This window comes from Drosophila subobscura, chromosome J (assembly GCF_008121235.1).
Source record: "Drosophila subobscura isolate 14011-0131.10 chromosome J, UCBerk_Dsub_1.0, whole genome shotgun sequence".
Classification (NCBI taxonomy): Eukaryota; Metazoa; Arthropoda; class Insecta; order Diptera; family Drosophilidae; genus Drosophila; species Drosophila subobscura.
Window position 1 is genome coordinate 7,217,661 of NC_048532.1, and position 25,837 is coordinate 7,243,497.

The window sequence follows — 25,837 nt, forward strand, 5'->3', positions numbered from 1 at the left end:
TGATAAGGTATATTTCCGAGGGCTGTGGTCTATTTAGGCAGTCGCACTGATGGGCACACTGCAGCCAAGCCGAAAATATGGTCTCACAATTTTCAACTAGGCATCATATTGCTTATATTGTAAGAACATTTCCAATGCAACACCTTGCATTCCCTCATCAAAACCCATCGATAGCAACACTTATCAACAAATATCGACAGAAATACCGAACATACCGTTGGCAACATATTTTGTATGGACCAGCAGCATGCTGCGAAAAGAAAGCAGCATGCTGCGAATACTAAGAATCATTGTTCCCCAACATTTTTCATGGAACAAGCAACATTTAATACCCTTGGAGGGAAGGATGTCCTCGAATTGAGAAAATGCTGGAAATCTTTGGCTCTAATCAATGAAAAAACAAGTAAATCTGAGTTGGTGAGCCATCTCAACGAAATTTTGGCGATTATGGATACCGAGAATGTATCCAGATCGGTATTTGCGGTTTCACCTCTGGTCACACACTAGCAAAATATATTGCACAGTTTGCTAGTAAGCGTGTTTTTCGATTTAATTCGGAAACATTCCAAGAAAAGGAAGTCGTTAAATCTAGCCACTCTTGTGGTGAATTGATTGATAAATCGGATCAAATTAAAGTTTTAGCGCGGAGACTCCTAACTAGCTAGTAATATTAAATAGAACATCAAAACGAGCAAAATATTTTAAGATTTACGGTATATTTACATTATATTTTGAAAATGCAAGGGTATATTTTGGTATATTTCCGAGGGTCTGCCGGTATATTTGATCGGTAATTCCGCGGTCACACTGCTGGTCAATTCGTCGTCGTGCGACGTTGTAGCGGTAAATACCAAAAAATTAAAAAACAACAAGAATTTTCCGAAATTTTCCAAACGCGCGTGGAATAACTGTCTATTTCCTCCCACTCCACTCCGGGCATGCCGCGAAAACAGTAAATCAAACAAAGTATAATAAAGTTTATTGTCTTGTTTGCCAACAAAATGAGTTCTACAAGTGCATGTTTATTGGTCTCTTTCGCTCTCTGAAATCGTAAACAAATTGTGGAAAAAGTCAAGTATATATAAATACAACATAAATGTTTAAATCCAACGCGTTCGTTGCCGATAAAATATTTGTGTTTGGAGTGAGCCGCAACAACAGCAGCGACGTCAGCAGTGCGTGGTGCAAGTGTATTGGTGTTTAACACGGCCGTCCGATATACATATATACACGCGTATATGCCAGAATAGCGCGCCGCCCCTCTTGGCAGTGTGAGTGCATCTGACGTACATACGTATGTACATACACACCCGCAAGTAAATAAGAAGAAATTAGCGCAACACCAAAAAAGTGAAATTTTCTTCCATAAAAGTCGAGGAAAATATCAATTCTTTGCATAAGGTGATTGTTTTGTGTGTGTAAGTGGAAAATTAATATCAACTCCCAGGCTGGACGCAGAGGTAGCAGCAGCATCGGCAGCGATAGCACCCACAGCAATAACGGATTTTTGCTCTCCACGCGGGTAAGATTCACTCCCTCCCCAACGTCTTTTTGCTAAAATTTTCATTACGCCGAAAGGAAAAAAAATTCAATATGTATGCGAGAGCAAGCAGCGCCCCACACTCACTCCACTCCATATCCACTCTCTTGCTTGCTCTCTCTCTTTCTCTCCTTGGCTTCAACTATCCAATTTAACCTCAACCGGTCTGCTGCTGCTGCGGCCGGCGTCGGCGTCTCCCCGCATGCATGCATGTGTGTGTATGTGTGTGTGCTCGTTAAAAATGCTCTGCCGCGGTCGGCGTTCTTCTTTAACTCTCGCGTATTATTTCGCCAAAGCTCCAACTTTTTCCTCCTCCACCTTCTCTATATTGACAATTTTTACAGCTTTTGGCGTTCGTCTGTCTGCCGCTGTCGGTGCCAGCGTCGTCGCTGTGACGCCATGGCTTAGGCGATTGTGTGTGTTTTTTGTTGTTTTCTATTGTATCTGCCGCTGCGCTGCTTGACTGGTCGCGAGGGGGTAGCAGTCTTGTCGTTCCGTTATCTACACACATTTGCGGTGCCCTGAAATGTATCGGCAGCTGCCATGAATGAGCGGGCTTCTGCTCTTGCATATTAAGTGTGTTAATGAACTTTTCTTGGGTACGGTACGATTGCAAACTTGGCTAATTACCCGCACGCACTTTCGGGCGCTTTGCAACACTTGAATGTTTTCGAGAATGACCCCGCACACACACGTACGCCAGCCTGCACTTGTTCGGCAACATGGCTCTCTCTCAATGCATGCCTACCTACCTCTCTCTTTCTCTCTGTCTCCCGCTTTCTGTTTTCCCCTGCTCTCACTGAACAGGGAGTTCGTGGCTATGTTTCGGGAATGCGTGCCGCCAGGCCGTAGCCGGGTAACGAACGCATTTTGGCAAACAGCACGAAAAGTTGCATGCTCCAAAAACACACACACACACAAACACACACATGCAGACATAACCACCTTGCTCTCGCTCTCTCTTCCACTATCTCTCTCTGTCAGCAGCACTTGTTATGCTGCTCCCACTCACACGCAGCATGTCGTTAGTTTTAAACTTATTTTGGCATTCTTTATGTGCTACTGCATTCTCTACGTCTTTCCCTTCGTCTCGTCTCGACTCGTACCGTCCCGTGCCGTCTCGATGGCGACCCAGACCCGCATTTCCAGCTGGCGACAGCGCAGCACCGTTGTTGTAGGAGTCTGAGAACTATTCAAGTCGGGGGAACTAGTTCGCAGTGGAGCAGGTCGTCAGCATTAGTTAAATCAGATAATCTTCGCCGCATGCACTCCTCCCACGGACACAAGTTTATGGCTAAAGACGGGCAACATTTTATGGGTTTGAACTTGAGGGAGTTGTTTAATAGGTTAAGCCCCAAGCAAACTGACGACAATCCAGAAAAAGACTGCTGCAAGAAACCAAGACGGAAGAATGTCTGGAACCCGGTTCTAGATTTATGTAGCATTACACCACTAGTTTCAGCGGCTATGTTATGATAAATCTCTGTAAAGATTGCTTGCATTGATACTTATTACACCTAACATCTAAAATTTTTGTAGTGTATGCCATCGAAATATTCTGTAGTGTAATCAGAGCAGCGTTCTGTATTGGCTCTGCATTGGGTATACACACACTTGCATACAACATCCATACCTACATACACCAATATACCTGTGCTCGTACCTGCGCATGCATGGGTGTGAGAGAACACCGATATCCGAAATTCTCGTCTTTTACAGCATTGTATTGGTGTGTTGTTGCTGCAAGTGGAGCACCAGAACTCGACTTCGACGCTCTGCGGCCTGCGACTGCATGCGTAAGCAGCGGCAGTGCCATGTTCCCCTCCCACTTGGGTGCTGAGACCAAGATTTCTTTCAATTTAGGTTAGAGTTTCTTTTACAGTTGCAAGCTAATGGCAGTCGGCCAGGGTCAATGCAAAGTGCATAAAAGATTGTATATGGAGAAGTCTTATTGATGGTGTGTGTGTGTGGGCGTTTGGAGGTTTGGTCTGAAAGGGAGGTAAATAGTATTGCATACTCGATCCATTCCGTTCCATCATCACATATTGCAGTTGTTTTCTATTTCGTTTGCTGCAACAGAAATGCGAATTGTTGAAACCCCACACACAGACACACACTCACTCTCATGTAGTCCCCACGTTACCCCTACCACCCTCTTGCTCTTGTACACACGACACTCTCTCGTGCCATGCTCCTCTATGTACAGTGCTTACAACAACAAAACAGCAAGCCGAAATGCAGTTTAAAGCGCAACTAAAACTAAACAGAGCTCTCCAAGTGGGTGTCTATAAAGGGGGATGGTGGATGTGGTGGTTTGGGGGGAGTGGGTGATTTCTCTATATGTATCCCCCCCGCACGACTCGTGTGTGTTTGGATTTCTATGTATGGAATGGAGAGTGGATTTTATATCAAAAGTACAGTTGCCTATCGCTGTTGTTGCTGTATTTCATAGTTGGGTGTACATATGTTTGTAGCATGTAGGTATGCATGTACATATGTATGTATGTGTTTGTACATAAATTGCATGTTCATGCTTCAATAGTTGCATGCAGCAGCGTCCATGCCAGCCCAGCAGCATTGTTGAAAGATAGAATGTGTGAGAGAGTAGCAGAGCGAGAGAGAGAGGAGTGATTGAGAGACTGGGCGCCCTAGGGTGGTGTCAGGGCTATACCTAAGCCTAAGCTTTTGCATTCAATGCGGATGCACCGAAAACTCTCTGGTCTCTGTTGACAACTAAAACAAGAGCCAAAAGCCTGAGAAGCCAGCGTTAACAAGGAATCAAAATATGCAAACGGTTTGGCACTACGATTGCGATGAGAATTGCGACTGCGATTACAAAAGATCATGTCAGTCGTCGATAATGATTGAATTATTAGTGTTGTGAAAGGGTAAAATGGGGAAAAAGACACTTTAATTCGCTTACCCCAGCTTCGTTTCTCCCCCTATAAATATGGTTCTACACAGCTTTGGCTTCTCCTCGCCCCTCCTCTGTCTGACTTCTCCTCTTGCTTTGGCTTCTCTTCCATCCTCCCCACCTTTACCACACTTACCAATGGCCTTTTCTATTCCCCTTCTTCCTTAGGTTGTTTTTTTGTTTTCTGCGCTGTAGCTGTTGTTGCTTTTGTTTTACATTTATATTTTTTTATGATTCTCTTTTGTGCTTGGTAGTGTGCGAAAGGGAGAGGGACACTTTCTTACTTCTGTGTGGAGAGGGCGTTCGGTTGGAGGGTTAGGGAAGAGCTTTAGCTTTGCGTGTGCTGAAAAAATCGATTATGAGCCAGGGGGGGATCAGCAGAGAGCTGTGGTAACTTAAATTTAAAGCAGATGACAACCCGGAACTCCAGCGCTTCGTTTATTGATTAAATATGTCCAAAAAGAGTGTGGGTGAAAAACTGTCATGAAATTAAGGGGAAATATAATGAAAAACGAAAATTGACTTATTGATTTTGTAATGAGCTCCATCTCTCTCCCTTGGTCTGTGGCCAGCCCTGGTTTTGCTGTTGAGCAGAAATAAGAGGTGTGGGATTTGGGTGGTGGTGGGAGGTGGAGAGTGGTAGGGCTTCCGCTTATGTATAAAAGTTTTTCGGTAGCAAGAAAGCAACAACAATATGAGATGGCGGCTGCTGCAGTTGGAGTGGGAGTGGGAGTAGGAGTTGGAGAGTGGTGGCTGCTGCTGGCTGGCGAGAGAGCCTAGGAGAGAGAGAATGGGATGAGAGAAAGGGCTGCTGCTGCTGCCTTGATGCTTGTGTTGTTTGTGTATTGGGTGCCGTTAGTTGAAATGCAGACGTTTTGCATTGTTGTTTGTGGGTGGAAGAGGAAATGGGAGAGATGGCAGATGTAGAAGCAGAAAGGTTCGTAAAGAGGAGGGAGTAAAGCAGAAAGGATGGGTGGTAGGGCGTGCTGTGGTAGCGGAGGCTCTGTGGCTGTAAAATGCCCCGAAACCCGGTACAGCTGTGTATGCATGTGTACATAAACACACACACACAGAAAGGGAGAGAGAGAGAGTGACTATAAGAGAGAGGAGTAGAGTGGAGTGAGGTGAAGTGAAGAGCAGAGCATGCAAAAACAGATACATATACAAAACAGGCAATGAATGCAGGGAGGGAGGAGACTCCCCCGCCCCACTCCAGTCTGGTCTCGGTCAGGTCCGGGTCGGGTCGGGTCTGGTCGGAAGGAAGCTCAGCTCAGCCAGCACTACACCCCGCATAGCTCAAGTATGCATATAATGTCCGGGCAGCTTCTTCCCCAACTCTTGCACCAACCAAAGCCTATAGAAGTGGGGTTAAGGTCCATTCTGTGTGGATTTCCTACCTTATTTCGGATTGTCCTCTCTCTCTATCTGCGAGGAGCGGGTGGGGTGGATAGTTAGTTGCGTAATCTATGCGTTGATTTGGTTCTGAAACCCATTGTATATCACTAAACAGACGACTTCCTGCTGGTCAAAACGAATGTGGTTTCGGGTGGTGTGGTATGGTTCGACACTCGAAATGCAAATTTCCACCCAAATTGTAAATCCGAAAATTCCAAATTGGCTGATAGCCAGGGACCCCCATGTAGGATGTCTGGGGGAACATATGACGATGATGATAACATGGTGGGTTGGTAACCTTTGGCAGGAAATTAGTTTTAGCCGCAACACCTATCCAACAACGCTTCTAACTTTGCCTCTGGCCTGCCCCGTAGCTCAATCAACCATTAATATTACGCAATTTTAATGAAAATGGCAATTAGCGTGGGGGTCGGGTGGAATGGCCACTTGCAAATTCAATATACGGCCCATGTCCCAGGCCCAGTGCAGGTCCCATGGCTATTTATTTATGAAAGAGCATAGCCTCAGACTCAGGTTCAGGTTTCTGTGTACGACCAAACTATAAATTGCAAGCGAAACTGTACCTCAAATGCAAAATGGTGAGTAATCCTAAGCTGAGCGCCATGTTTGGTTGAATTTGAATGGCAGTGGCAGGGGTAGGTGGGGGTGCTGGTTCTGGGGGTTGGGTGTGTTTTTGGGATGGTTTAGTGGCAGTGGGACTGTTGTTGGGAGTCGGGGAGGTCGCCAACTTCGATTTTGCGCGTTTGGCAATTATGTGGACATGTGTCTTGATGCCTCCCGGACACACACACATACAAATACGCATATGTAGCCTGTATATGTTTTTAGATGTATGGTAGAGGTAGAATCTCACCGAGACCAAGCCCACACCCCATCCACCCTCAAAGGCCATAGTTTAGTTCGGGAACACGCCCTAAGCCGCCCCTCGAACAGTGGGAAAACGGGAGCAACAACAACCGCAGTTGTAGCAGCTGCGACTACACCTCCATCCCCCACCACCCCTCTAAAAAGCAACCTTGCTCTCCCCTCCACCCGCTGAAGAGTTGCCTGCATAAAATATTTCTAGATACACATTTTTGTTAGGGCAAAAGCAAAAGAAAGAAGCAGAGGAAAGGACAAAAAAAACAGTTACCCAACACACACACAGGCAGGGGACGCTTGTGGGAGTGTTGGAGGGGTAGAGTTGGGGTTGGGTTGGGTTCGGGTTTGTGTTGCTATGTCGGCAGCCCACTGGGTCCTGGGGGTGGTGAGGGTGAATGAGACCAGACGAAAAGACTGCGGTATCCACAGCCGCCGCTCTTTTCCCCACCTCTTCCTTCCTTTCTCACAAACATTCATTCCTTTGGGAGGAGCCACCCACCCACCCACTTTAAAGGGCAACTTTAAAGCTTCGACTAAAGTTTTCCGCCCACTGCCTTATGTATGGACGCAAATCCCCCCACCCGCACCCGCTCTAAGTGTAGTAACTTGTCGAATTCCTGTCATATTGTTGTTTTTGCTGTGTCTCGCCTTGTTTTTCGGTGGTGGAAAAGTTTTGTGCAAAAGTGCGTGGGTCGTACAGGTGGAGGGGTTGGGTGGTGCTGCAGTGAGGGAGGAAATACCATCAGCATTACCGCCTGCTTATGACAAGCCCGCAAATTGGTAAAAACAGATTTACTTCCGATCCGAAGAGGAATTTTCATCAGAACCCTTCGATTTCAAGAAAGTTTTCTTAATTTCTGTTGTTTTATTTATTAAGAAATAACTTTGCTTTTACATAGTCCATTGCATAATCAATGCAAAACTTTCAGTTTATACTTTTGCAATATATTTACTTTGTTTATTGATGAAATCTTGTTGTTTGTTGCTTTGCCAAAACTGTTTCTGTTTTATGGCAGCCACACTCTTTGATTTTCAGTTCTTTTGCATTCCGCCATTTATCATACCCTTGCAGAGTGTATTATGATTTTAATGAGATGTTTGTAACGCAGAGAATGAAGCAACTGAAAAGTAGAACAAACCCTTCCTAATTTGTTGTGGAATTAATTTTGGTAGGAAAATTCTCAATGTCTCCCAACTTTGATTGCAATCGAATGACTAGCTGCAAGAGTATCAATAGTTTTGACTTTCTGTTTTGCTTCTTCTCTTGTCTTCTCTTTTCGTTTGTTATTGCTTCGCTTTTTTGCTATTTTGTGGTTCTTTAATTGCCTGATTAGCTGTCCGAATACCGCGCAAACACACACTCGCATGCAAAAGCAGAACCCACACACACAGACATTCAGCCATGCCCCTCTAAATGGAGAGAGAGAGCTGTGTCTGCTGCTCGCTCTCTTTCAGTCTCTCTGGGTCTCTCCTCCATTCCGCCTTTGCCTTAGCTTCTTCTCTGGGGCTGCTGCGCTTGGCTAATTTATGCACATTGAAGGTGCTCGCAACATTTTTTTATAGCCAACTCTTTAAAACACAATTCAATAATTTATATGTACATGCTGTGTATGCGTGTGCACATGTGTATTTATGGTTGTGGCTACATTTCTTTTTAGGTGAGAAATGAAATATGAAAAACATTTGCTTAATTTTTTCGGCATTTGGCCTGCACTTTTCAGCTGTCAGCTGTTGTCCCTCTCCCTCTTTCTCCACCGTTTACAGTGCCTCTCTGTATTTCGTTTAGTTTTTGTTGTTTCTGCTGTTGTAGCTCTCTCTCTCATTCGGACATTTGCTTTTGTGCCTGAGGCAATTGACCGTTTAAATGACTCGCTGCCGCTGTTGCTGCTGCTGCGCTGCCCCTCGCCGTGTCTCTCTTTGCGATTGTTGTTGGAAATTTTTGTCTTATGCCAGCCGCTGATCCTCGATTTCGAACAGGGGTTGCTTAGAAGAAAACGAAGAAGTTGAATGCCAGAAAGTTGCTTCTTTGTTGGGGCCCCCCGTCTTTGCCGTTAGCCTATCATCTTACTACGGATAGCAGGAAGATGTACACCTAAACTTAGTCGCCACAAGTGGCAGGATCTGCAGTAAGAAGTTCACTGTACTTTCGATTTACAGAAGTTCATTACTTATTTACCATTCTGCTTCACCTTATGTAGTAAGGTTAACTAAAACTTTTCATTATATTGATTTCCCCCATTGTCTTTTTTACTGCAGATTTTCATGGTCAGCTCTTGCTGACTAATTATTTATGTATACTTGATAATTATTGACCAACAACAACAAAAAACAGAAACAGAAACTGCCGAGCCACTTGGGCTGTTTGCTGACGATCATTTCACTCAAATAATACAGAAAAAGCTGCAGTCCCCCGTCCCCCTCTAACTAAAAGACGGGCAGAGAAGCACCAGCAAAAAAATAAAATAAAGAGAGAAATTCTGGAGGAGGCGACGCGCAGATACCCTTGCAGCACGATTTGTTAAATACAGTTGTGTTCAATGAAATAGTAGTGCCGCGCCACACAATTTTCACAACTATTTTTGAGACCCTTCCAGTCTTTCGAATTGAACAAGTGATACCTTTTTGGAAAGCCTAAAATGTTCACATTAGAACCCAGAAAGAATCCTGGAACATTTGCATTCCATCTTCTTGTTTTACATGACTTAAGAAAAATACCTATAAAAAATGCTGTTCAATAAAATAGTAGTGTTTATTTTAGAAAATTTAAAAAAACAACGAAACTGGAATTAGTGCATATGTTTCATGTTCTATATGTTTCTTGAGGTTTAATATGTAGTTTTTAATCAAATTTGTTTTCACTATGGCCTTACGCCCACCTGTCATGAGTAAATAAGGTACTGCCCAAGCTTAAATAAGATCTGAGACTATAATTCTTAAACACCTTGGCAAAACTGTGCTCTGGTTGATGGATTTGTAATAGTAATAACACATTTCACATTTTACAATAAGATTTCGTTGGGATTTTGGTCTAGAGACTGAGCAAGACATGGAATAGTGTCGACCTCTTCGGATAAAATTCCATTCCTAGCGAGCTTTCTTGCGTGTTTCAGATCATTATCTTGATGACAGATCCTTTTGATAGGCATTTTTCAATAGTAATATTACTGTATTGTATTAAAAAGTATGTTGGCACACACCACTTTATGAAATACGTCAGTATAAGGCTAGGAAGTAAGAGTTTATATGGGCTGTAGCCCATAAGGGTCAACCCAACATGCCCAATGTTGTTTTTTTTCAAGAATTTGGGCAGTTATCAGATATCTGTGAACACTAAACATATTCTTTTGAGTCTTTCTTACCATATAAAACAACTTTACACTCATCTGTCAAAAGTATTTTTCGGACTGTGATACGGCCCAGTCCACATGCCTCATGTCCTCATTTTTCAAAACATGAGTCGTGTACCCATGTGCTTTTATTCTCAAACGCGTAGCTTCCGGGGACCTCTTGCAACTAAATAATGTGTAATCAGTCGTGTATTAGCTATCAAAACACTTTCAGAGCGATATAAAATTGTTTTCATAACTTTTGAGGATATTGAAGACCTTGGTCTTGCCTTCAACCATCTTCGACCATCTACTAAAAGACAATTTTTTCGCATAAAAATCATTTTTCAGGGTGCTTCTTTTTAGTTTAAACTATTTAATATAACAGTAAAAGCACATTCAAATTAGTTTTGAATTTCATTATACCTCCTGATTTTAGTTTTTAGTCGAATTCTAAAGTCTCCCATATTGGACCGTTCATTGATTACTTCTACGCTCCAAAAACAAAAGTACCGCTATATTCAAACATTTCTTTCATCAAAATATTCAATATATAAACTAGGCTTACTGATGGTAACTTTTTTGAATTGATTTAATTTGCTTTTTTATTTTTTTTTAATACTTGCACCCAGCACTACTATTTTATTGAACAGCAGTTTTCATGGGTATTTTTCTAAAGTCATGTAAAACAAGAAGATGGAATGCAAATGTTCCAGGATTCTTTCTGGGTTCTAATGTGAACATTTTAGGCTTTCCAAAAAGGTATCACTTGTTCAATTCGAAAGACTGGAAGGGTCTCAAAAATAGTTGTGAAAAATGTGTGGCGCGGCACTACTATTTCATTGAACACAACTGTATATGTAATAGATATTGGTTAGCGTTGTGTGGCTATTTTTTTATAACTCATCTGTATCTTTACAGATGTAACTTTAAATGTTCTTACATTTAAAACAATCTTAAAACAGATTATTGAGGGACTGATGGGCATATCTCCATAATGCAGTTTCAAACTTCTCTGCAGAATAATGACACCCAACTCTGCAAGAGGAGGGTATCAAAAGTGGCAAAGCTGCTTTTTTGTTGGTGTTGTTTTCTTTTGCTTTACCTTTTTACCTGTTTATTTTCAAAGTGCGGCATCTCGCTCGCACGCGCATAGTCCGCCAATCGCTAGTACATATGTATATGTATGTATGCTGCTGGCACACCAAACAAATATAGGGAGGGGTAGAGAGAAAGAGGGGGATCAAGAGAGTGAGACAGAAAGACAGAGCGCGCACACAAAGACAACTGCAAAACACGCGCGCGGGCTCGTTACACGTCATTAAGTGCAAAAAAAAAAAGAAATAAGAACAAGCGCATAAAAAATTGTACCGTACATAGTGAGATAGAAGGAATAATAGTATGTATTAGATGTTGCAGCATCAGTTGCTGTGGTACCGTTAGTGCATCCATCCATCCACATTTCTCCTCTTGTGCAAGTTAGAGACTTAATTCCAGAACATCTTCTAGTCCAATGTCTACTCAGTGGAGCCATGGAAACTTATGACAATTGAATCTGTCGTAGTGTGGAACACTCTCTCGATTTGATATTTAAATAAACGCTCCAGCAGACAATATTCCATTTATTTACATATGCCCACATATGTACATACATATGTATGGATGTATGTGCCTGTATGTATTTATGTACATATGTTTGTATCGCTAATAGGCTGTGGAAGATTAACAGTTATCGCTGATCTTCTCGAGAAAAGTTGTGATTCAGCCTTAACAACAATAAACTGAAAGTAGTACTCAATGTCCGTCCGTATATTATATGCATGACCAGAGCAACCTTATATACTACTCTCTAGCTGAGAGTGTATGAATGAGATGTACATATGCATGTGTGTCTGTCTGTATTGTAAGTGTCGCCCGCTTATCAGCAAAAGAGAGCTAGAAAAAATGTTTTCTCTTTTTTTTTTTTTTTTTTTTTTGCGCTGACATTTATTTTTATTCACTATGCATACGCACAGACAAATGTACAACACCTTAAGTATATAAATAGGTATGTATGTACATATATGTGTACATTTATATTTATGTCTGCACATTCTAATCCATGTGTTCGATAAGTGAAGTGTCCAATATTGAAAGTTGGGGGAAATTTACTTATCGGGGACTTGCCAAACCAAACAAATATTCTTTTGCGTACAGGAAATGTGCATATGTGTGTATTTATGTATCTGCATAATTGTGTATGTAGTACATACCATGTACGTATGTATATTAATGTGCAGCGATCGCAAATGAAAAAAGACATCCAAACATTTAACTGTTGGCTAGAGCCAATATGTGCACATACACACGAACACATACATATGTATGTATGACGAGCGTATGTACATACGCTGCTGTAGGCAGAAAATAACATTTCTGGAAGTTTCTGATTGAAACTATGAATTATTATGTTAAATTTAAATCTTTGTGCTAGAAGGGTTGTACGTACATATGTAAATACATATGTATGTATGTACATAGGTCTTGATCGATCACCTACAAATACATAGCCTATACATATGTAAACACATGTATACATACATATTTATGTACATAAATACATATAACCCATTACTACCCCAACTAGTCCTTTGCGTCTCTGTAAAGAGCGTGTTAAGATACAATTAAATTACATGGTTCCCTGTGTAAATATGTATGCATGTACATATGTATGTCATATACTGTAAACATACATAGGTTTATCCACATAGTATTATATACTGATTTATAGCTCGTATAGCTCGTGGCTAGTTCAAGGCCCCTGTGCAAATGTATGTACATGTGTCTTTACATATGAATGAATGTATGGGGACTGCGTTGAGGCAATTCGTGGACTAACTGTAGTGATTATTGTTTTTCTGGCAAAATATACAATTGCGAGAAGTACATGGACACCCCCGCTCTAGCATTATTAATTACCGATACTGACTGTTCTTTTCGTTTTGATAAGGATGAAGAGGGCTTTCACAGTTCTGATATTCGTTTAATTATACTAATGGCAAACGAAACTGAAATCTCTCGCTCGAAAGAATTGAATGAAAACGGTTGTACGAGTATTTTTTGCACTTATCGTATCGTAATATGAATGTCAAATTCGTGTGACAGTGTGTGCGTTTCTGTATTTGCTTTTTTGTGTGTGTAAAGTATCGGCTAACTGGTTTTCTGTTATTTCTTTCGGGCGCCGCTGTCAGGCAGAACAGAGGCAGCGACAGCGCTGCCGGCATACCATTTACGTGTTTCTTTTTGGGGTTATTCTTAACGCGTGCGAGCTTCTCATTTTTGATACCCTTTAATCAAAGAAGGTATACATTCGGAATATGGACACAAATAACGAAAGCTTGTTACATATACTCCGGATGGACTGCAACATTCGAGGATGTATGTAGCTGTTTTCATCAAATTGTATAAAAATTGTATGTCTGAATGCCTATGGATGTCATCCAGGGTATGAAAAACTTCGACCTCAGAATCTTGGCTTTCTCCTTGTGGTTTTGTTGTTGTTGTTATTACAAAACTTTTTATTCTCTCGCGATAAGAAGAGGCATTGCAAGGGCTGCCTTCCCGTGGGGGAGTTGCCAGATAGGGAAAACTGAAAATATGAATGGTGAGAGTTACAGTTATAGTTACAGTTAATGTTGTAACCTAACGGAGGAGGCTCTTAAGTTGTGTGTTTTCTGGCCCAAAAACTTTAACAAATTCACATGTTGTCAATGGACAAGTTCTCACATTTGCGCAGGTTGCTCTTATATAAGTGTGTATGCTATTTATATACTGTTTACATAGGTACATACATATGTACATGGGCAGAATTGCATTCTCTACCTCCACCACTCTCCCCCTTCCAACATATACTTGCTCCCCGTCTTTGCTTTTGTTGTTTCTCTTGCTTTTTGTACATGCTGATGCCTGACTGTGTGTCTGTGGCTCTCACTCACACTCGGGCGCGGTACATACATGCATACATAGGCAATGGGTTCAAGTTGTACATAAACCAAACGACCGACCGAACGCTGCTGCCTCTGTCTCTGCCACTGCCACTGCCAGTGGTGCTCTGCTGCGTCGCCGTCGTCTCTGCTTTTGTCTATCAAACCGTACGTACGCCTCTCTACCTCCGTGTGTGTGCGTGTGTTTTATGGCAGCGCGCAAAAAGGCAACAAATCTATTTATTGCAATTTACTCAATATTTGGCACATTTTAAAGAGAAATACATTAACTTTGTTTCCTGCACTTGGTTTCTGTGGAAAAATTGCACTTAATCAGACAAATTACCGGACGCGTCAGCTTCCCCCCTTCCCTTAATGGTTTTTCCTCACTAAAACAAAGATTAAGCAAGACGGGCAAAGTTTTTGAGACTCTTCATGCGTTATTATACTAGTTGGTGAGTTATCTAATGACGCATGGAACTAAACATATGCACGTGTATGTACTACGCCTAATGATTATGAATGATTTTCCCTTTGCGTTTCAAACATCTGTCACAGAATCATATTCCCTCTCTCTCTCAGCAAGTGTATCAAAATGTTCTTCAAGCGTAGCATTAAATGATGCTGTGGCAGCAACATCATTCTCGGCTTCTTAGTTTTCTGCTGCCTCCAGCAACAACGCCAATAACAACAGCAACAGCAACTTGGACAAACAAAACCAGTTTTGAAAGTCATTAATTTTTAGCTTGTCTTTGCATTGTTGCTATTGCGGCTTATGTATTTTTACTGTTTATTTAGCTGGCAACGCTGGTCAAGAGCACGAAAAAAGAAAAGAGAGGACACAAAACAGCTGTGCACTAGCATGTGGGGAGGAACCCCGGCACCTCCCTAGTCCTCATTTCCACATGCCAATTACTCAGCAGAGCCATAAAAGACCGTTCACGAGTATTTGTTTGTGCATTTACTTTGACGTGATAAGGAAAACAAATCCATAATATAATAAATATTTGAAATACCCAGCAACCAAAAGATGATTTGTCAATAACTTGTCGTATAGTAAACGCCACAAACTATTTTGCAATTTAAAAACACAGACAACATTCCCATTGAACAAATATAAAAGATGAAAATGTACATACATATATTTTGCACACTTTTTATTTAACCGTTAAATAGATTTTATGGCCAGAATTGTGATGAAATTCGTTTCTTTGTATGGTGAAAAAGAATATCATTATCTTTTTTACACACAGCAATATACATAAATAATTTGTACCTAAACTTTGTATTTGCTTTGCATTTGAATGGAATTTCGTTTTCATTTGGGTACCTTATTCCGCTCTGATTTGTTTTATTGTTGCAAATATGTATTGGTCGTTGGGCTTTCTTACAGTGTGCGTCATTAATTTGCCGTTAATTTTGTGTATAGTTAACCCATTTAGAACTTTTTGGTTCTTTTTGTTTGTTTGCGTTTTCCCCCCACCCAACCCGACCAATGCTTATCGCCTGGCTATAAATAAACGCAACGAGAAAAAAGCAATACACCACAGTGGGCTGCATAATTATAGTGACACTCACAAGATAAGGCTGAGGCATAGCATATATGTAGATATGTACATAAGCATGCATGTGTGTATGCATGCATGTATAGAGAATGACTATTGGGATGTCACATTTCCAAGTAAATTAAAGATAGTTTTCCATTGAGCTGCTGCAGCTTGGAACTGGAACTGGACAATCGTAGGTTAGGTTCGAGTCGGGCTCTATTCTGGGTGCACCCATTGCATCATCATCCTCATCCCGGCGGTCCCTTCCCTGCCACTGCCACCGCCCCGAGCGAACCGAAACCGAACCTCCAAATCCCAGGCATGGATGAGTAAATATGTATGTACGACGAGGAAGGTCGGTCGGTTGGTTGGTCTCCCCCACCCCTACCCCTACCACCCGTCATATACAACAAGTCGTGCGCTCTCACTCGCTCGCCTGCTTGCTTGCTCTCTCACGAAGCAGCAGCAGCAGCAGCCCACCTCTCCCCCTACCACTCCACTTCAATCTTCTCCTCGACTTGCTTATGTACAATGGGACAGGCAGCAGGCCCAGCCATAAGATATGCGCATTTCTTATAATGCCGAACCGAGAAGTACTATTCATGTTTGTTTTTCTTTCTTTTTGCTAAGCTGCCACTTGTTTTGATAATATTTCTTTAACTTATTGAATGCAGCATTGTAATATTGTAATCGAGATATCTCTGAGACACTGTTGATGAGTGCGGATAGCACCCAAATAATATGCAAATCGATTTTAGGTTAGGTTCGGGTTCGGGTTAGCGCCAGAGGGAGCTGGAGTGGGAGTGTGAGTTGGAGAGTGGGGTTTGTGGGTGCCATTGTGGGTGGCCAGACAGACAGTGTCGACCCCAAACTTGGGTATCCCAATAGCCACCGTCTGACAACCACAGCCACCGCCGCGCTCTCCTCATCGTTGTCGTCGCGTGTGTGCGACGTGCTCTCTCTTCTTCCATCTTGCTCTCGCTCTCTCTCGCATGCCCGCTCTTCCGTTCTCCCGCTCTCGTCCGTACACCGCACACTCAAACACATTTTGCTGTTGCTGCGGCTGCTCTTTGCTTTTGTTGTTGGTGCTGCCTTCTGCTGCTGTTGCTGTTGCTGCTGCTGCTCGCCGCGCTATGTACACAACTGTACTTTTGATTTAACCTTATTTCTTTGCTTTTTTTTGCGTTGTCGTTGTCGTCATCGGCTTCTAAGTTGCGCTCGCCTGGGATGACTGTGTGAAGTCTATCCCCACCCCGCTGGTTGCCTGGCGGATGGCTGTCCTTATCTTCTGGTCAGCTATCGGGCTTCAGTCTAGCGCGTCGCTTTTCCCCTTTCTTGGACAGGTGCCAACGACCGTTAGACGTGGGGATAAACTTGAACTTGCTTGCCTGCATGCATGCATATGCCACAAACCATGTGCCATCAGTGACCCACTGTAAACCCCAAGTCCTGGGGCGCTAATTGAAGCCCATTTAGCGCTCTATTAAACACAATTATGGTCAAGTAAATAAAACTCCCCAATCGAAATGGAAATGTCGCACAAATCGATAAAGTTTTTGTTTCACTAATTCTCCCCTCTTCCACATTCCGTCAGAGGGTGATACAAGCACCCATATTGTCTCGCCTCGTTTTACACATATTTGTTAATGTGTGTGTGCGTGTGTACATTAAAAAGCATCTATAAAAATTTAAAACTGTATTAATTTAATAAGAAGAGAAAAAAAGCTGACAATCATCAGAGCATACAAAAGCACACGCACACATTTACACAAGTCGCACAGTGGGACAGAGTCCATTAGCATTAGAAATTCAATCAACGATTATTGGGTGCTAAAAAGCTATAAAAGACAGGCAATCCACGCTGTAATGGTGCGAAAGCTGCAGCTTGCATAAGGTATAAATACAGATTTAGAACTTTGTCTGAAAATAAGGCCAACAATTGTCAATATACATCAATTTTCAACACAACAATTGCCAATTAATTTATTTATTAAACAAACAATATGAGCAATGATAATATACATTCATCCATGTTACCATAGGTTTCGACCACTGTAGAAGTCTAGCGCGCAACTATTTAATAGTTTATCAAAACAATCACAACAATTCGCCTACTTCAGTCCACCGTGCAGAGCTGTTAGTAATCGCGAACGCGGGCGACGACGGCAACGCTGTGTTCGAGTGGCGCACAATCTGATGACGACACAAGTGTGGAAAGTAACGAGACTACGTAGACTGCCGCTTGCGGGGGGACAAGAAAAACGCGCAAAAGAAAGAAGAAAAAAAGAAACGAACGAGTAATCGTGCCCATACGTAGCCGTGTAGGTGTGTGATTGCGTCTGTGTGTGCTTCTGTGTGAGTGCAAACTTTCAAAGCGAGTTAATTTATGGTACGTTGGGAACAGCAGCCATGGGAAATGGGATATTGTTGCTGCTTGCTGCTGCTGCTGCCGTCTTTATAATTATGCCATTCGATTCGCTTTTCTCTTGCCAACATTTTCTTGAGGCCGTTCGTTGGCAGAACTAGGCTCTGCTGAAGCTCTGCTCTATTATTATGCGAACTTGATTCAATCTCTGTCCAGCCCCAGCCTCTCTGCATAGTTGCCAGCAGTGGATAGATTTCAATTTGAGAAGATTTAATTTAAATACAAATAAATTATAAGCTGATTCAGTTTGTTTTACAAATTTCCACGAAAAGTTTTTATAGAGTTTTGTTTTTATAGATTTTTAAACCACTGTGAAGGTCGTCAGGGGAATCATTAATCTGGGATCTGTTGGACCCTGTCTTTGTTGTTGTTTAGTGCGGTGCTTGGTACCGCGGGTCCTGTCGAATATTAAAAGTTTTGTTTTTATGCCTGAATGGTTCGCAAATCCGTTAAATTAAATTAGTGGACAGCACAGAATGTGGGACAACTGATTTTGTTTGTTGTTTTAAAATAAACCAAAACTGTATTAATTAAACCTCAATTGTTTTGTGCAATGTTTTCTTTTGTTGTAGCCTGGGATTTTCAAATATTTATTGTTATTTTGTTTGCTGCTTGTAAATCAGTATTAGCAGGTGAATTGTTGCTTTTGTTGCCTCCCCGTTTTGAGTTGTTTGAAAAGTTTATTCACCTTTCACTCTCACGTGTCGCTACGGTCTACGTCTCTCTGTGTGTATGTGTGTGTGTCAGGTGGTTTGTGTCTCTGCTAGTTCTGAAACTACTACTACCACTATTGCCCCTATTTTCCCCCCATTTTGCTGCTTTCCCCCACACTTTCCTCACTTTGTTTTCATGTAAATGTTTCTTGTAGCAGCTACTCAGCAGAGCCCCCAGAGCGGCCTTTGTATGCGAAAATTTGTTAAATCGAAAACGTGACTGGCTTGCGGAAGATATTCAAAGTCCGAATGGAAATGGAAGAAATGTTGTACCGCCGCGAACATGCATACCTACTGCTGCAGACAGACGGACAAACAGACAGACGGAGTATTTATGTACCACTATGTACATCTGTGCAAGCGAATCAGAGAGTTGATTTGTGCGATTTGGCGCAGCTTTCCTTTTTATTTTCTGTTGCTTAAGCTCTTGAGATCGCTTGAGATGTTGGACCTGAGGCGGGCGGGGGCTATCAGTTGCGCTTCAACAAGGTCGTCGTCTCAGTAAATTGAAATCAGGATATCTTTATAATGTATGTCCCAGGGAGCAGCCAGGCAGTAAATGAGACCTTCACAGTGTGAAAAACAGCAGCAACAAAAGTATAATAAACCGTTAGGGGTTAGTGGCTGACATCCGCCTTGCGAAGTGGGAAAGTGACAGGCAGGCAAAGGCAGCAGACAAAAAGCAACAAAAACACACGAGCAGACGAAGCCCAGCCCGAATTTCAACCCTTAATGAAAACCAAACGACCTCCGTCCCCCCATGCCATATCATGCTTTTGCATTTGCTTTTGCTTTAATTTGAATTTCTTGTCTTTCTTATGCTTTCAGTTGCCCAAGATACAGAATCACGACGACGCGACGTGCGAAAATGGCCAAAATGGAGGTCGACGATGTGGTCGACTTGAGTCTGAGCTCTGGCCGGGATCCGGCGTTAACCATAACGCCGGCGCCGTCTTCAACAGCGCTCAGCAATCGGGATCTGCGGGCACTGACGGCCAATAACACGGGTCTAACCATAACGCCGTCTCCAACGCCAGCGCCAACAGCAGCAGCAGGCGCTGCTGCCACAATTCCCGCCACCAGTAGCAACACCAGCAGCAGCAGCACCAGCAACAACAACAACAACAGTAGCACTGGGAATGGCACGGCAGGCAGCAGTCCCACCAACAGCAGCTCCACGAACAGCACCGCCACTCCCAGCATCAACAATACAACAACAAACAACAGCTCCAGCGGGGGGACTGCAGAAGGAGGAGTACTCACTGGTGGCGGCGGCAGCGGTGTGGATGAGAACAAGGTGCAAAGGCGAGTGCTACGGCCCCGCACGGAACCCAAGTCATATGCCGAGGCGCCCGACATTGTGCTGCTGCCTGCACGCACCAATGGACGGCAGCAGAATGGCAACATTGACTCGGAGACGGACGATGAGGAGATGCCGCCGTATGTGCCCATCAAGGAGCTGTCCCACGCCGAGCTGAAGGAGCGCGAGAAGAGTCTGCGCAGGCTGCGGCAGGATCTGCGGAATGAGGAGACCAAGTTGATGCTGCTCAAGAAGCTGAAGCAGTCGCAGCAGGTGATGAAGGAGAATATGGTGGTAACGCCGACCAGCGTGTCGCCCAACAATCCGCTGTCCGCCATACCAGCCGCCCTCACCTCCAAGGGATCGCTGAGTGTGACGCCCACGTCGGCGGTGCCCCAGCCGGCGCACAGCAAGGGTCGCAGCAGTCTGGGCGGCAGTGCAGCTGCCGTAAGCATCAGGTGAGTTTTATACCATGTGTTCCCAAGATCCTTTTTAATGTGTGCGTTTCTTTTTGTAGCGCCACCAACAGCCGGACGGGCAGCTCCAGCTCTGCGGCAGTTGCTGCCTCGGCCATTGCGGCCGCAGCGGCGGCACTAAGCGGATCGCAGCGTGGCAGCCTCAGCAGCAACTCGATCCTCCCGCCACCCAGAGCCTCATTACCGCCCGGCGCCACATTGGCCGCGGGCACAACCATCACGCCTGCCACCTCCTCATCGCACCGGTCGAGCGCACTGCCGCCGCGCACCAACCTGCCGAATCTCACCATCACGCCCTCGGTGACCATCACGCCAACGTCGGCGCCGCCTTCCAGTCTGAAAGCACGCAATGTGAGTTATTGTAATGTCATCGTTGCCGTAAGCGCCGAGTTTTTTCCCCTCTCCCCCTCTCTCACTCACATTTTTGTTCAGAAAGCACCAAAAATCACAAAAACAACATAAACAACAAAACAAAACACACAAAAAACACCAACAAAAAAACTCACGCTTACCAACACTGCACCGCGCACTATGCGCATTACTAAACACTAACAAGAATAACAGCAAGAACTATGACGAGGTGAAAAGGCAACAAATAGGAATTACAATTTAGTTATAAAATAAAGTTTGGGAAGTTTGAAGATTAGAATAACTGAATAGAGTTTACTTTGCCAAGTGCTTGCAGCAGGAGCACAGTCGCGGTAAGGATAATCGAGATAGATTTTGTGTAGGTCCAGGGCTGTCCTCAGCCAGAGCAGTTTCTTGTTGCATTTGTTATTGAAAATTATTATTGAAATCCCGTAAATTTGAATAATTACACCGAAGAACAACGAGAAATCGCACGAGAAGCGTCTCGCATTCGTACAGCCAGACGTCGGGCAGCTCAGACACAGGAACAAAGAGAGGAAGCCCGTGCTAAGGCTCGCTTGGCACATTCGAGATATGTGCGAGCTCAACGTGATGCTCAAGAAAGAAAAAATGCACCAAAGCCAACAAAGGCTCAACGTAAAGCTGAAGAAAAAGCTCAAAAACAAGCGCAAGAACAAGCTCAGGAAAGAAAAATTGCATCAATCCAATTAATGGATCAACGTAGAGGTCGAGAAGAAGTTCAAGCAAAAAGAATTGCCACAATCGCTCAAGAACAAGTTGAAGCTTAAAGCAAATTATCAATCCAATAAATGGTAATTAAATACTTAATTGAAAAAGGGAGTTTAAAATATCTCCTAGCAGGTCTGATTCGAAATTCTTGATTAATAGCTAGTTGATATTAGTAAAATGTTCTAAAAACAAAAAGAAAAGTTTATTCTGACATACCAAAATGGTAGAAAAAGCCTATAATTTTCATCACTGCATATTTCTTGCTGTGCAACACTGGTTTTCACTTTTCCAACACTACTAATACAACTAACACTAACACAAACGCCTGTCACATCACATCACATCAGCCGAAAGTCATTCACTTCTCAATAGGCTCCGTGCAAAAAGTGACACGACAAATTTTAACTTAACTTTCTACGTATTCATTGAATCTCGTCTAACCTAACGCTCAACTATTAAACGCTCTAAATTGCTCTATATTCGCATATATTTAAAAAAAACAAAACAAATCGTTGAAAACATGCAGCCTAATATTTCGGATAATTCGAAGGTACCTGGAACCATAAGCAATTCTGTTTCCATCACACCGGCGCCGCCGCTATCGCAAGCGCATCAGAATCAACTGAACGATCTAAAGGTGAGTAGAGAAATGAGAATATTTAAATCGGTGTTTGGATTTATAATGATTAATTGCAGAATGATCGCTCGACGCCACGCGAGGATGCACAGACGCCGGCACAGCGCCAGGCGGCAGCTAAAATGGCACTGCGCAAGCAGCTGGAAAAGACTTTGCTACAGGTGAAAGGGAGAGACTTAAAACCAAAGAGAAAAGTGTAACTAAAACATTTGTAAATATTAAATAGATTCCCCCCAAAGCCACCACCACCAGAGATGCACTTTATACCAAATCCCAGCAACACGGATTTTGTCTATTTGCTGGGACTGGAGACGGTCGTTGACTTTTTGACTGTCAACAAGAAGGCCAATGCTGTGGCAGCACCCTTCCGCTGTGCCCAATGCAAGATTGACTTTACACCCGTCTGGAAGTGGGAGAAACAGAGTAAGAAAATCGCAAGAGGAAACCCAAAAGAGAATAAAACTAATCAGAAAATGTTTCTATAGCCAACAAGGATCCCAAGGTGATTTGCGAGCAGTGCGTCACCTCGAATGTGAAGAAGGCTTTGAAGGCGGAGCACACCAATCGACTGAAACAGGCATTCGTCAAGGCCCTGCAGCAGGAGCAGGAGATCGAGCAGCGTTTGGCCAGCCAGAGCAGTCCATCGCCCGTGGACACGCATGCCTTGAACAATGTCAGCGCCTCGCTAACCGTGTCCGCCGCCAGCAACTCCTCGTCGCATTCGCATCAACACCAGCAGGCGCTGCAGCGCGAGCGAGAGCGTGAACAGCTTCAGGCGTCGCATGCCTCGGCAGCGGCGGCACTGGTCAATCTGCCGCCCTCTGTCACGGTCATACCGACCAAGTGTCAGACGCCAACGCCAGCGCCTAGACCCACGCCGCCGCCACCACAAAACCAGCCCACACCACCGCCCAGCACACCGCGTTCGTCGCGTGCCGCCGCCACAGCTGCAGCGGCGGCCATAGCTGCCCAGCAGGCAGGTATCCTCAGTCCAGGACCCACGGCAGCGCACCACCATGAGCCAGCGTCCTCGTCGCGCTCATCACGCAACGATCGCCACGATCATCATCACCACCAGCAACAGCAGCAGCAACAACAGCAACAACAGCAGCAGCAACAACAGCAGCAGCAGCGTGACCAGCAACGGGAGCTGCAGCAACAGCAGGCACAGAGCTATGACAAGTACTCGGCAGCCACGCTGGCGGCGGCAGCACATCTCAGTGCCATGGGTGGCATGAACCTCAATCTGGGCAACCTCAGCAATCTGGGTAATCTCAGCCAGCTGGGCAATCTGGCGGCACTCGGCGGACTGGGCAACTTTGGAGCCTCATCGTCGGCCAGCAGCAATCAAGCTGCTGCGGCAATGGGCAACAACTCGCCGGCAGCCACAGCGGCAGCCATGCAGGCTTTCCAACAGCAGCTCTTCAGAGGTAGGAAAATCCCTTTGATTGATTTCCCGATTTTTAATGTCATAAATGATATTCTCTCTTGCAGCATTGGGTCAGGGTCTGGGTGGCAATCCACAGCATATGATGCAGTTGGCACCGCTTTTGTACTCCTATCAGGTGGCCATGGCGCAGGCGGCCCAAGTGGCAGGTGAGTGCAGGAACCCTAAACATGCGTAAAGAAAGGTTTTCACTAAAGAAGTTTCCCCTCTTTGCAACAGCTTTCAACAATAACAACAAAAAGAGCAGCTCGTCATCGGGCTCGTCCAAGAACTCGAGTAATGCCAACAGCATGGCGGATGTACAGCGAGCGGCGGAGCTGCAGCGTCAGTATCTGTTGGAGATGATTCCACCACAGCAGCAGAGCGGAGCAAGTGGCAGTCGCCAGAACAACTGGAAGGCCTAAGGCTACCAACCAACAACCACAACAACAACTATTCTTATGGTTTTCTTGATTAGGAAATTTTATAATTTAAACAGAAAAGAATAAGAAGGAGAATGCAGAAAGAAAAACAGAAAAAACTAATAAGAAAACATTAAATATAAACGTAACTATTAATTATGCTATTTGTAAACAATAATTATATTATAATTATACAACAATTATACAAAGCAGAACAAGCAACAAACAAAAACCGATCTAAGCCCAATTGTTAGTAGTTTTTCCTTCGTTTCGTTAGCCACTTTATGTCATTGATTTACAATACAGAGCAGAGCAGCAGAGCAGAGCAGCGCAGAGCAGGGCGCAAAACGATAAGCCACGAATATATTATGTATGTAGCAAACGATAAATGAATGAATGCAAAAACAACAACCTTTAAGCTCCTAGTAATTGAATATATTATATATTAAATATGAATAATAATGAATGCCTAGCCGTAAGACGATTGATTGCCCCGTTTTCTAGGGGCCACATCCATACCCATCCCTAAGCCCGACTCCCCCCACAAACAAAAGATTTTTGTAATTGTTAAACCAGCCTCTTTGGGTATTGTGAAACACTGCGATGGGCGCAAATAAGTCCCAGAAATCGAGAGATGATCAACCATTTTGCCGTACAATTTCTTTAGTTTTACCATCGTGACTAAATATATAAATTATATTTTTTAATCAATTTTAAGCGTATGACTAGTAATTAGTTGTAAACCAATTTTTTAGGGTATAATAAATTACAGAAAACAAATAACACAAATTCTTGTATTGCCAGTCTACCAACATCAACATCTACACCAATCAATCCATATATCGTAATCAGTTCCGATTAAGTCCTTACGCCATGCCTTATCCATGTTACAGCTCCAGTTTGAAGTTAGTTTTACTGTTATTTAATTGAAGCAGAGACCAGAACCCGAACCCAAAACCGTAACCGCACCCGTACCCGTACCCGTACCGCCCCATCTTAGGAATGCTCTTTCTACTTCAAAATACATCGAAAACTAAAAGCTAATCCTTATAATATTGTAAATATATATGAAAAGCATGAAATATCTTCGGTAAACCGAAATTTATATACTCTTTCCATTAGACAAGAACAGAACAGAACGATTTCATAGCAAACACCTTTTGCCCGCTCCAATGGGAATGGGAAAGTAAACATGATTATAATACCGACTGAATATTAGCATAAAACTTATATACAATGTAGGAATCGAGACAGAAGCAGAGGCAGAGGCAGAAGCTGAGGCTTGCGCATACATAAATCTCTATAGATACGATATACATACACATACATACATACATACATAAATATACATATATATTTTTGATTTGTCGAACAGTAGGAGATGGAGAACTGGGAACGGATCAGTTTGTAGAGGAGGTTTTCATTCAGGCGAACCATTCGGAAACACAAACCAAAACTAACTTTGGGCATGCGAAATCAAAATGTGATCAAAAAAATATAAAATTACAACAGAAACTTAAACGAAAAAAACAAAAAACAAAACGTAAAAGCAAAGCAACAACAAAAAACAAAATTAACCAACTAAAATTCGTAATTATTTTAAGCAACAAAAAACTAAGAATTAAACAAAGGCATTGTCATTCAGTCGATTCAGTGTGTATGTGTGTTTGAAATTCTATGCTAAAAATGTAAAACAGTATAAGAAAATATAACAGTTTTTAAACCAAATGCCGACGGTTTGTACGGATTCGAACAGTTTACTTGGGATGGCGCA

The 25,837-nt window shown here is 43.2% G+C and overlaps 1 protein-coding gene across 1 annotated transcript; it reads left to right on the forward strand.

Annotated features, from left to right (window-relative positions):
* Positions 1-817: 817 nt before the first annotated feature.
* LOC117893518 (dual specificity protein kinase splA) lies at positions 818-24,844 on the forward strand. Its single transcript, XM_034800157.1, is given in 8 exon segments — positions 818-1,522; positions 19,533-20,462; positions 20,522-20,831; positions 22,129-22,215; positions 22,275-22,638; positions 22,701-23,645; positions 23,710-23,811; positions 23,882-24,844. Coding segments are annotated over 7 exon segments (2,883 nt in total). The 5' UTR covers positions 818-1,522; positions 19,533-19,572; the 3' UTR covers positions 24,067-24,844.
* The last annotated feature ends 993 nt before the right edge of the window (positions 24,845-25,837 follow it).